The 13,113-nt window shown below is 41.1% G+C and overlaps 1 protein-coding gene across 3 annotated transcripts in view; it reads right to left on the bottom strand.

Moving 5' to 3' along the window:
- LOC134005403 (uncharacterized) overlaps positions 1-10,265 on the bottom strand; it is a 34,935-nt gene extending 24,670 nt beyond the window's left edge. For all 3 annotated transcript variants that reach the window (XM_062444285.1, XM_062444284.1, XM_062444283.1), the window contains exons 1-6: positions 10,204-10,265; positions 3,164-5,479; positions 1,415-1,476; positions 1,037-1,075; positions 728-916; positions 85-536 (exon numbers count right to left, since the gene is read on the bottom strand). In XM_062444285.1, the coding sequence (XP_062300269.1) occupies positions 85-536; positions 728-916; positions 1,037-1,075; positions 1,415-1,476; positions 3,164-5,188 (2,767 nt within the window). In that variant the 5' untranslated portion in view covers positions 5,189-5,479; positions 10,204-10,265. The remainder of the gene's footprint in view (positions 1-84; positions 537-727; positions 917-1,036; positions 1,076-1,414; positions 1,477-3,163; positions 5,480-10,203) is intronic.
- Between the last annotated feature and the right edge of the window lie 2,848 nt (positions 10,266-13,113).

Below are 13,113 nucleotides of genomic sequence, written 5' to 3' on the forward strand. Positions count from 1 at the left end.
TCATAACATGGTATTGCCATTTACATTTAATGTACAGAATCATTACTTAAGTCCTGGTATTAAAATGTTTCCAATTTTTCATACCTGATGTTTCCAGCAGTTTCTTAGCCAGTCTGTCTGCTGCGCTTGACTTCTTTCGTTGGGTGTATGACCTGTCAGGGGTGATGTTAGATGTTCTTCTCTCATGTGTCGTTGTTGGGGACAATCGTTTTTCATGACTTCTCTGTGGTGACGACCGTCTTTCTGGGCTCCTCCTTGGTGATGATCGCCTGTCGTCACTCCTTAGTGGTGGTGATCGTCTCTCCGGGCTCCTCATTGGTGATGATCGCCTGTTGTGGATTCTTGTTGGTGACAATCGTCTCTCACGGCTTCTCCTTGGTGATGATCGTCTCTCATCACTCCTCCGTGGCGATCGTCTTTCGTAGCCTTTTCGTGGTGATGATCGTCTCTCGTGGCTTCTTGAACGTGAGCGATAGCGGTGGGATGAAGAGGCAGGGGAACTGGAGCGAGAACGATTGTGTGAATCAGACCAGGACCTGAAGGAAGTATAGATCAATGATGCAATGAATCTACTGAAACTTTCACAAGTTTAGGTTTCTCAAGGTGTAACCATGTTCTGCTATTCTATAAAACATTTCACATCTTCACCAATGCCATTACATATATAAGAAATGTATTTTCAACAGAACCTGATATTGCAGTCTTTTGTCATTTATGTCCCACAGACCTGTGAGCGTATCTGGAGCTGCGCGGTGATCGTGATCGGCTCCTGTGTTTCTCCCTTCTACCATCTGAGCCATGGCGACGCCGTGGACTCGGGGAGCGGGAGCGGCTGTCATGCCTGGTTTTCTGGCGACGATACTGGGTAGTATGTGCAGAGGTTGAGGGGGAGGGCTTGATGTCTTTGCTTGCAACTCTGGACAAAACAGGGTACAAAAAAGGTTAAATGAAAGACTGAATGAAGTCAGTCAAAATCAGTAGGATACTGGTTCACAGCTGGAGTGGCTGCTACATCTCTACACACTGAGAAACTTACCTTGGCCCGACAGCTACCTCACCATCCCACTGTGGGTATCTGAAGAATGAAAAATTAAAACATGCCTATAAATACAGCTAAGAAGACACCAAAAACAAAACCTGGCCATGCAGTTTCAAGCTTGAAAGGTATTGAGGAATTAGAAGGTTTATTGAGCTAACTACACCTAAAAGATACATTGAATAACCCTATCGTAAAAAAAATCATTAACACAAGAGTAATGCCAACTACAAAAAATGCAGGTTCCTCAAGAAACATTTTTTACCAATGAGAGACCTTAAAGTGGTTGGGATCCATTAGCAAGGAGCTATTAAGGCTGCAGCACCATAACAGAGATGGAGAGATTGTACCAAAAGCAAAAGCTCATCATAGACTTACTGTCTGCGGAGGAGTTTGCAGCTCTCAAGGTGAAGGCTGGTGTTCTGGTGACAGATCCAATCCTAGTAGTGAAAACAACAGACAGCATTTAGATAGACCTCAACATGTGATGAGCTTCATTATCACAGCTGCCATTATTGTGATGATCTGACTACATATAACGTTTTTATTAAAGACATTACAGAAGCCTTTAGAAAGAGTTTAAAGTCCCTCATTGTCTTTTGGGTCAATGAGTACCCAATTCCATTGTCCACGGTTGTATGGTGTATGTACGAAATAATGTTGATGCTGAACAGCAGGTCCACAAAATCAAAATATTTTGCCTTTCATAAAAAGGTGTTGAGAGTATATATATATATATACTGTATATAGACAAAAGAATAATTGGAAACAAATTTGGACATTTTTTTCCTCTAACTCTAGCTGGCTTATAAACCAGAGTTAAAGGCTCACAAATGTTTAACATTAAATAACAAACACAGGAGTCATAGCACCAGTCACAACAAAAAACAAAATAAAAACTTCTTCTTGGGGTCGTGACACTGTGGTGGCTGGTTCTTCAGCTGGTGTCTTCTGTGGTCACATAGAGTTGCATGAGGTTATGTGAAGGTCCTTTTAGCAGGGGTCATCATCAAGTATGGATCAGAACAAAAACAGAAAAGCTGAGGAAAATTACATCTGGAGAAAGGGTAAACACTGGTTGAAGGAAGTGTGACTTTTTTAAGCAGCCAAAACATTATGTCTTTAGTGTCTCCCAAAGGAGGTAAATAATTAATGAGAAGTGAACAAAACAAGAAAAAAAAGAAAATATTTCTACAAATGATATGCTTCATAAAATATGATGGTGGTGGACCTCAGGTTCACTGTGTATGCTCAATGCCTAATTCACCAATTGGACCATTTTGGGACGGAACAATATTTCATAAAGTGAGAGCATGGCTCCATAATGATTGCCACCATTACTAAAAGTCACAGTTACTACTGTTAGTTTAGCTTCTCATATCTCATTAAAATTATATCTAGGCATGTTTTTTTCTTTCTTCAAATGTGATTAACATGATCATAGAAATGAACTACTATTGTATATTGGGAAAAAAAAAAACATTTTTTAAACAGTTTTAACAAATTACATTAGTACCTCCAATTTTGAAAGAAGCACTGATACATTGACTAGCCGATGTTATAAAAGTCAAAACTGCATATACAATGGGGAGCAGAATTTTAAAAACAGGGAGACATTTTTTCAAGTCGGCTTCAGTAGATTAGTTTTCAGCTTTGTAGGAACTTTGTCATCGGCATGTCTTCTAAGCTCTTGGTTCCACTTTCCACAGGTGAATCCCTGATGTTGACCACTTCTCATCATTTTACATCAAATTATCTAACAAACATCACTCCTAGTGAGGCTGGAAATATCCATTCCACACTTGTTCAAAACAGACAATAGTGATCTAACAAACATTTCAAGTTATTTAAATGAAATGTAAATTTTAAACTGTATAAGTCAATTACATATATCAACACATCGTTTGCAATTACACAGAATGCCTCCATGTCATGCAATGACCTATTAAAATTATGAGACAATGTTAAGTCTTTTAAAATAGGCTTGAAAGTATTGGCCTTAAACTTATTCAAGATCAAAACCCTTGAACATTTCCAATAAACAAATGCTTTTTTTTTTTTAACATTGAAATAAACATTCCAAAAAATCCTATACAGAGAAAGAACAGAGTGCAATCTGTCACTCACCTTCATATGAGTACATTCTTTGTTACAGAGAACACAGGTATGTGGAAAGATTCTGGGCGAGGCTGCTGCGTAGTCATGCATCATGGCTGGCGTTGGCAAAGCTTTGGAAACTGTCACCTTTGCTGGAGGCTGTGAGTTGGTGGGTGGCAGCGTTGTATGAATAAAGTTCATTGGCATTGGCTGCGGTGGTCCAGGAGGAACCATAACAGTTCGATGGTGGGGGGTGGGGTTAAACAATGGACGCCTCACGACATCAGTGATGCTGGGGATATGAGAAGCAAGGGGAACTGTTGGAACTGGTTTTGCTGCGGACAGAACTGTTGGCCGCACTGTCTGCCCCATCTGTGAATGTGATATTGCTGGTTTCAGCGCTGTCTGTTGCTGCTGTGTCTGCGCCTGTTGTTTCTGTGCCTGCTGCTTCAGTGTCTGCTGTTGCTGCTGAGTCTGTGCCTGCTGTCGCTGCTGCATTGACTGTAACTCCTGCTGCTTTTTTATCTGTTCAGCAACCACTGAAGCTTGTACTTGAGTTTTACACTGATCCTTAGTACCGCTGCTGTCATTACTGCCAATGACTACAAGGCCAGGTCGGCTGGGATGCACACCGCGGAGCAGAGTGCAGGATGTTTGAGTTTTTGGCTTAGGGTGTTGGTTGACCTCTGGTTCTTTCAAAGGAATAGGTCTGGAGGCTTCAGTCTTGAAAATTCTGATGTCAGTATCTTTCTTTGGGAGAGAGAAAGAGCTGAGGATTTTTTGAGGAGTCTGGTTTTGTTGGGTCTGCAATCGTTTGCTTGGGTCATTGCTTGAGGGGGCCACAGAGCTTAGTATTGAACTATATGAAGAGCCCAGACTGGTAAGAGAACTCGCCTGATCATGGGAAGAACCCAAGGTACTGCTTCTTCCTGCTACTGTATTTTTTTGCAGTGGGTCCCAACTGTGGCTGCCACTTTGAAAAGTGTCCTTCATCCCACCACTATTAGGTCTACTGCCACCGGTCCTTCCAATCTCATCTCCAACTCCTCCAGCATATTTGCCTCTATGTCCATAGTCAATCACTTTACTTGGCTGGAGAATAGAAGATGATGTCTCCTCCTGGTGTATTCCTGCCCCTCCAGAACTACTAAAACTGTCCATTCCACTTATGCTTCGGGTGGGTGGGGGTTCAGGGTATGGTTTTGACTGACCTGCAGTTGAAGTTCTCTTGGCCTTCTGAATGCGGAGTTGGCGCAAAATAAATGGCAGGTTAGCAGGTGTCATCTGGTCTTCAGGGTAGGCAATCAGATGTTCCAAGTCCTCTTTTTCAAGTCCAAAATGCAGAAGGATGTTGGCAGCTGATTCTGAGGTGTATTTGGGACGACTGGACTCTGTAGGGGCTGCAGGTTTGTCTTGCACTGGGTAGTCATAGTCTCCTAAACCTGGAATGGACACATCACGTTCTCTTCCACTGGAGGTATTAAACCTAAAGTCCCCACTAGCTGCATAGCTGGATGAAGAAGCGGATGATGAATACAATTTAGAGGGGTCATCAGCAGTGGGTCTCTTGTAATCCGACAAGTCCAAAGAACCACTGCCACTTTCAGCTTTTGAATGTCTAGCCAAATGTCCGAGAGAGGCAGAGGTTGAAGACATGGAGTAGGAGGTCGCCCCTGTGCCTGAGGAGAGCAACTCATTCCTTTGAGAGGTGAAGTAAGTGCCCTGACCTGTAGGCTGATGCATTGGTGTGCTGAGAAGCCTCACCTCCTCTCTGGCTCTGCTAATCTGCATGTCTATGGACCTCTCTATGTCCTCATCGATTGTGGGCCTACCACGTTCAGGCCTGTAGTTCATTGACTGGGGACCCATGGATGGATGCATCCCCCCAGAGTTGGCGGAAGTCCCAGAAGAAGCTCCAGAAGAGCTGGGGCCGGGCCCCATATGAGGGGATGCCCTTAGAGGGTCTCTCTCTGCCTGTATACCAGGGAGTCCATATTGCCCCTGGGTGGATCTTTGGTTTGCAGAAGCATAGGGGTTATACAGGGGATGAGACATGGTGTTCGCAATCTTCAGAAGGTTGAGGAGATTAAAGGCCGCAGCAGTAGGGGAGGGGGATGTTGCGATAGGGAGTAGATGTTGGTTGTCAAGGTAGCAGCTCGGCCACCGAAAAAAAAGAAAACGTGGTTTATCTGCGTGAGTGCGAGCTGGGCTTTGAGTTGAGGCAGTTGCAAGGAGGCAGCCTGCTGGCCAATCAGGAGCAAGCTCCCAGGGAGCCCTCCAATAAGGGGGCTTCTTAGGGGCCCTGTAGCAGGAGAGGGGGCACAACGTTCCAATTGCAACGCAAAGCTGAAAAGGTTAAAAAAAAACAAAAGAAGGGGTTACTGACTGGGACAGGACCTCTGCAACTTGGATGGGTAAAAGTCATCATCTGGAAGGCCTTGTCTTGAGTTGTCCACTCCTGTGGGATACACACTCATTCAGCCAATTTTACTTCCATGGGGCCACATGCATAAACAATGAGTATGCACAAAAACCATGTATACGCCTCATGTATAAGTCTACAGGTCTATGTGATGAATTAGTCAGACAGTATAAATAGTTGCACAGCTGTATGTAATGAAAGCTGTTCTGGCTGTAGGACAACCTTGCCGGTACAACACAACCAGTGACAAAGCACTTTCCTTTCCTGTTTGTTTAATTGACACGTGTAAAAACTGATAGAACAGGCTTCAACCATTTGTACTAATTGTGGGAACGGAAATGACATATGCACAGCTTTATAAATCTGATGAAAAGAAGCATTTCTGGCTTTGGGCATACATGGCTTTGGTTATGAATCTACATAGAGTTTTATGCAGATGGCCCCTGGTCTACACTAGCAATAAGGAACAGAGGAAGCAAAAACAACAAAGCACAGATAAAAAAGAGAACAGTTAACAAACATCAAGACCAGAAAAAAACTTAGTTATGTCATTTTCTGGCTCAACTCTGGTAGAAACAGTCAAGAGTACTCCACCAATTTAGCATTGCATTCCTACATTACATTATCAGAACATGGCCCTTAAATTACCCACAATGCAACTGAATCACCAGCAGTTTGGTGGGACATACTGCCAGATTCGAGCACAGATGAGGAGCAAACTACATTGAACCTTACTTATTACTAACTCCACATTCCCCAGAGTTAGGGGCTGCCACAAAAACCTTACACAAGTTTTATGCAGTAGCACTCCCCAAGACCTGTAAACAGAGCTTAAGGTTTAAAACAGGTGGAGTTCCCCTTTTAAGGCTGGAACCAGAAGACAGACAAAGCCCATTTAAAATATCACAACTGTGATTTCAATTTCAGGATGTGACATTCAGCCATACTGAATAAGGATGGGCATAATCGATCAATCACAAGAATTTTGTCGATCACGTGAATTTTTTATTGATCAAATGCTGGTATCAAATAGAGGTTGTGTTGCGTAGTGTTAGTCTTGAAGCAATGCAATGAATTTCACTATGTGGCAGCAATGAGACATCTTACCAAAGAGGGGGCGGGATTTGAAAATGGCTCAGCTACCTACATGCCGCCGCAGATATCCTTAAAATTTGCCTGTTGGATTGTCAAACATCTTTGGAAACCTCCTCCCCTGAACCTGTCCAATGGTAAACTGGGGTGAATGATGACTTTTTGAAAATCAATGACCAGACGTTGACACCCACTTCACACAGTCACTATGTGAGCTGTGTGGTGGTGAGAGAGGAACCAGGGTTTGAACTTTACTCTCCTTTTTTTATATTCTTAGCAAAGCTATTTCCTTCACTTTCAATGCCAACAACTGATTGCAACACTATGAATTTCTTCCAGAAGAGAAAGCCTAAAAATAGGGATCACTATGCCCACAATTTAAACAATACCACCCCCGCCCACCTCTCTATGATGGTCAGCTTTTCACTCCGCCTTCGACTGTGGCCATTCGGAACAATTGTAAACACATTTGATTTCAGATGTGGCCACACAGCAGGTCATAACAACCAGTTCAGATTGACCATAAATCAACCAAAAGACTCTAGACCATAATTTATTGGATAAGAGGTTAGGTAATGTGACAAGATGGGAATACAGATTGAATCACCATCAGGATTCAGGATCCTCGTGATTTAAAATGTTGTATGTGGCAGTAAACGTTCAATCATTTGGAACAGCAGAGGAAAGAGAGGTCACAAAAATTAACAAGGGAACCTTTTGAGTTTTGTCTTTCATTGAGAAAAAAAAACAACAAACAAACACAAAAAAACAAACTGGAAACACAGGTGCACAGAGTGATCATTTTTTAGGTGATAAATCCAAGGTCAACATGACTAGGACCACACTGACAGTAGTTTACTAATGTAAGAGTTACTCCAAGTGGGGTTTATTTTCTGTCAAGGTAGCAAAAAAGAAAAAAACAAACAAAACAGAAATGACTCCCAGAATCTGTTGCTCCACCATGGGTTTGCGGCCAACAGCGAACAAGTTGGGAATGAGCCCCATTTGGTCCCAAAGGAAGCCACTTGATACTGGAGAGCAGTTCAGCTGTTAGGGACATCTCACTCGGCTCTGTTCTGTCAACCTGCTACTTCAGGTGGGGTCGACCAGCCGTGCCGCAACACATTAGGGACATACAACCAGTGAAATAGCAGCATTCTATGGCATTCATTTACCACAATTTGGAAAATCCTGTTTGTGAGTATTACAAAACACTGTGCCGTGTGTTGGTGTCTGATTAGCTCCAACAATGCTTCCTGGATTTTGTTTCATTGTCTCACCACCACTGTTAACCCTTAACACTATTTTAGCTGCCTAAATTTAACCAGATTATAATGACTGTGCTTTGGTTTTTTAATAATCACTATATTCTTTTAAGTGTTAAACAGCATTGATGTGTTCAGTTTTTTTATGGGTGGTGTGAGGTTTTGTATCCTTTTATTAATTAATTTTAATCAGACATAATGTAACACCAATACGTCTTTGTACATCTCATCAAATAATGTAGAGCCAGACTGAGTGGTCATTGTGGTTTGAAGTGATGCTGTGTGATGCAGACTCAAAAGTTCACTAGAAGGCTAAGACCTTTAATTCAACTCTAAGAGAAAGAAGTGAGAGTATCTTCCCTTCTCTGACAGCTGACCTCAAGGAGGAAGAAAGCAAAACAATACGAGACAAGAGCAGGACAATTTCTGCACCTAAGCTGTTCCATAGGAGGATTGAGGGCCCATTTAGAGGAAGTGGCGCAAGATACATTATCTATTTTGACAGGTCCCAGACCTGAAGCAGCAATAAACTTAAAGCATATGACATGACCATATATGATTTGGAAAAACCCCAAAAAGAACAACAGCATCCAGAGTGGGCCAATGGGGTTGTAGCACATAGCATCACCTAAACTGCAAGGTATATAAGGACATATTCAGGACTTCTTCTACAGAACTTCCGAGCGAAGTAGACTAAAGGCTGATTTATGCTTCTACGTAACCTCCAAACCGTAACTACGCCGGTGCCCCGACGCCGTCGTGCACCTTTCGAAGTTCTGCGTCTCTCCATCGCGTCGTGTTTTGTCAGAGCGGTGTTTCTAGTCCCTTCCCAGGTATGACACAGACAATTTCACACTTTATTTTCTGTGTAATGGCCACTTCTTATTTTTTTCGTATTACATGTATTTTAAAAAAAACTTGCTCCACAGCAGATTGAGCTACTTATTTCAAGTGAAAATGTGCTCGAAACAAGTGAAAGCTGTTTACAAACAAGTTACTTTTTTTGGTGATGAGTCTTATTTTAAGTGTAATGAGATTTATTTTGACTAGAAGATTTTGAGTTTCTGCAGTGTTTACATTGTTCTATTTATTATTATTACATTATTACTGTATATTTTTTGCTACCAAGCAAAACCAATCACAGCCCTTCCGTCTGCGTTGACTTGATGCGTAGTTACCTTTTTTGGGGAGGTGCACGTCAGGCTTGACGTCTACCCAACGTAGAAGTATAAATCAGCCTTAAGTCCGCAGCTACGTATAATTCTTTGCTTTGTCAAATAAACACTTGATCTTTGAACTTTCTTCAAATTTTGAACACAGCAGTGGCTAGCATGTATATATTGCATTAAATGCCACCACTCCTCTACACTTAAATGATTTGATTTTTTACACAAATGCATTTTAAAAGTGTTCAAAGTGGGCCAATACAGGTCGCATTAAACTGGAGAACACTTGCATTAATCGGCTGTGAGCAAGTGCATAAAAAATGGTCATATTTTGTAGATCTGGGTGCAAAAAGGATCAATTTAGTGATATCATTTGAGGGGAGTTTTGAGGTTTTTTTTTTAATGGAGACTAGTATCAATAAGAGCACCAATAAGTATCAATAAAATCCGGTTGATACCAATCCCTAGTTGTAGGCTGGTTTGCTGATGTGTGACCCTCATATTAAATGTTTTAATAGTACTGAGAAAATTATAATTGTCATCTCATCCACTGTTGATAAAGAGTCGATCCTTTTAAGGCCAGCCTGGTTTGCTCTATCTTTGATTTACTGCTCATAGGCTACATTTGTGTACTTATAATGCTGTGAGGTTTTGTGGCTTTTTGACACTTGCGTGGAGCCTCTGATGTGGTCACTTGCTGATTTTTATACATCAGAGGCGCTGACATCAAGCAAATAAGCCTTCATGCTTGGCTCTGTGGGGGTTTTCTTTCCAACAAGAGTTACAGTCAGTCTCTCCATTGAGCTGCCCCATAAGTTTCTGTTTCCAGCTTTGGAAAATGTAAACGATAACGACAATTACAGTATGTTTGACGATATAACCAAGCTTTAGACCACATAATATGCACATTCAATACGTTTTTTAATGTGTAGCCTTAAATAATAATAAATACATAAAACCGAGCTTTAACTAAAATGGCGTGCTCCTGGTAACTTAGCAAATATGAACGCTGGCCTTCAGCAGCAACAACAAAACGATCACCCGGTTTGACAAACACCGAGAACAGCCGCGTTAAAAACCGAGGTTTCGTTTCGTTATATTGTAAGTGAGGTTTTGCTTGCATACCTTTCGTTATCTGTGCTGTGTCCCTTTAGCTTTGGCTTGCTCAAACTTGGCTTCGACCTGTTTGCAAGCAGGCAATCTCTGCAGCCTCGAAGTAATACTTCCGGCCTAGCGTGTTAAGACTTCAGAATAAAAGCGTCACTTAATAAGTCTTTGTCACAGGGCTGGGAAGCTTACTTTGGAAATGTAATAGGTTATGGATTACTACCCTTTTTAAAATGTAATAATTAATGTAACAATTTCAATTACTAAGTCAAAGTAATGTAACTTATTACATTTAATTTTTTTTAAATTAATTTCTATTTTTCTAACAAATGTTTTCAGCTGTTAGGGTAAGTGTTAACCCACCAAAATCTAAGTTCAGGTGTTTTTCATGGATACTGAGATGATTTATAAGTGAGATCATTTCTTATAAAGTATGGGCTTAATTGGTACTGTGACACCATATATATGCCCAAGTGTGCTCCAAATAACCCCACGTCATGGTTCATTCACAAAATATTTAAAAAAAATATTGATTACAAATAATTAAAAACAGCATTGTATGTATTCAGTAAAATGTTGGATATCAAAAAACAAGGAAAAAACCATCCTGAGCAAAATCTTAAAGGTCTGACCTCTGTAATCACTAACGTTACACTTTTTTTTCTCAGTAACTGTAACAGATTACGGTTTCAGTTACTGATGATTACTAATGAGTTACAACCCTTATGATACCTCAAGGGCCTACAAACAGTCCTCTACAGTGTGATACTCAACAGACCAATACACAAAAAGACAGTTTTCATGATGTGGTTTAGCTGATCTTTGTAAGAATGAAATCAGCTCTGCAACACTGAAACTGCGATTTTTATGAATGCCCATTTAGGTTGTACACCTCAATGGCCACTAGATGGAGACAGTACAGCATATTTGCATGATTTGTAATTGATAACCAAAAAGATTGCTGATTCAGTCTTTGCACAAAAATACACTATATATGAGTTAAATTGTGTGTGTGTGTGTGTGTGTGTGTGTGTGTGTGTATGTGTGTGTGTGTGTGTGTGTGTGTGTGTGTGTGTGTGTGTGTGTGTGTGTGTGTGTGTTTGTGTGTGTGTGTGTGTGTGTGTGTGTCCAGTCTGAGGTTGTCCAGCAATACATTGCATTTAGGCTTCCAGCTAAATTGAAAAGTTCCCCTTAATCACTGTTGGTCTCTGAATTTTCATTAAACATGTTAAATTGGAGGAAGTTAGTTAGAATATAAAAGAGAAGTTAGAATAAATGTTCAGCCATGACAGAGTTGGAGAGACCTGTGCAAGATTTCAGAATAAAACTTCCCTTTGAGCAAGACTTGGTTTGACGCAATAACAAACAGAGCAGATCAAGCAAAAGGTAAATAAACAATGTTTTATTTCTCTCTATGGTCCTTTCCATAATGTTGTCAGCTACCTACTAACAATCTGAACCTGTCACTGTTAAAAACAAGCACTTTCAATGGACGTACATAGACAAATCACTATTGCCATGTCATATTACATTGGAGTTTATATAGTATTTAGCATATTGTTGTCCTCATTAGTCACTTAGACACAAAAAGATGAGAAAGTAGTGTCAAGGTATTTCCCTTGCAGCAATCAAGTTCTGGATTACTTCCGGATTTGGATCGGATTTATACTCGCCGTCAGACTCTAAGCCTGAAGTCTTGATAATGAACAGTTATTGACTGTGCAGACTGTTGAATCAATAGTTTATCAAAAGGTGACAATGAATAGTTTAATTAAAGGACAATCCTCTATTGGGTATTCCACCAAATTACTAATATATCCCCATTATCCCCTGCCCCGGACCACAGGGTTTAACACCTGACCATGACACGACAGCTGACTGGCAGTACTCTGGCGGCATGTTTGTGTGAGCCAAAAGAGGCTCGGTTTTATATTCAGCTGTCATCGCAACCCTGTCAGAGAACCCAGTCTCATGGTGGTGAGCTCAACATTACATACACACCCCATGTCCCGGTAAGGACTACTGTTCCCGACCAGGTTGTATACAGGAAAACGTCCCAAAGAGGTAACAAAAACACACACACAGCCATACATTTATGGACACAACAGGGCATATTTGGACACAAAACAGACTTTGTGATGAAATTGTTTTGTGTGTGAATTTGATTTATTTCAACACAGACACACATGTTCGCATTACACACACTTGTCCAATCATCTTGGCCGTCTTGAAATAGCATAATTTCCAGTGTGACCACTACAACTAAAGGCTGAAGTTTCCTGTCCTCAAGTCCATGTCCATGAAATTTGTGTTTGGTAGAGTATTTCTTTGTTATAACAATGCTTCTTGGCAATACATCTTATACCATTGGAGAGGCTGTTTATTTCCCTTTTAAATGGTGCCACATTTGTAAGGAACATGCATTTGTGGGATGAGGAGCAGAGCTGAGTATGTGGGTTGTGCCAATGAATTTGGCAAATCTTCTCTGCCAATGCCAAATAGCTTATCCTGCTGTTGCTATTGACTTTTGTTTTGAGCTTCTGGTACACCCAGGCGCTGCCAATCAGGTACCAATCTGGCACCTGTGAGCAGGTCAGTTGGTGCCTGCTCCAAGAATCAGCATGCCATGTCCGTGCGATAGGGCAACTTCAAGCTGGTGTTCCACAAAACCAAGTTGCGGCATTATTTGGAGTGAGCCCTAGTACCATCTCTGTCTTTTCCAGAGAAAAATATGGCTACTATTTCCTTGTATAGGCACAAATTATAATCTTGGCAGGGAAGATAGTTAATAAAACTGAAGTGGTCATTACCAAGCAAGTTTATTTATCTGAGCTTTGTACATCATACAGAAGTTTAAATTATATTCATACTACTTTAAAATTAAACGGGTCCCAGAATAATGGTTAGTTTGTCTAAAGATGTCATGAT

This window comes from Scomber scombrus, chromosome 23 (assembly GCF_963691925.1).
Source record: "Scomber scombrus chromosome 23, fScoSco1.1, whole genome shotgun sequence".
NCBI lineage: Eukaryota > Metazoa > Chordata > Actinopteri > Scombriformes > Scombridae > Scomber > Scomber scombrus.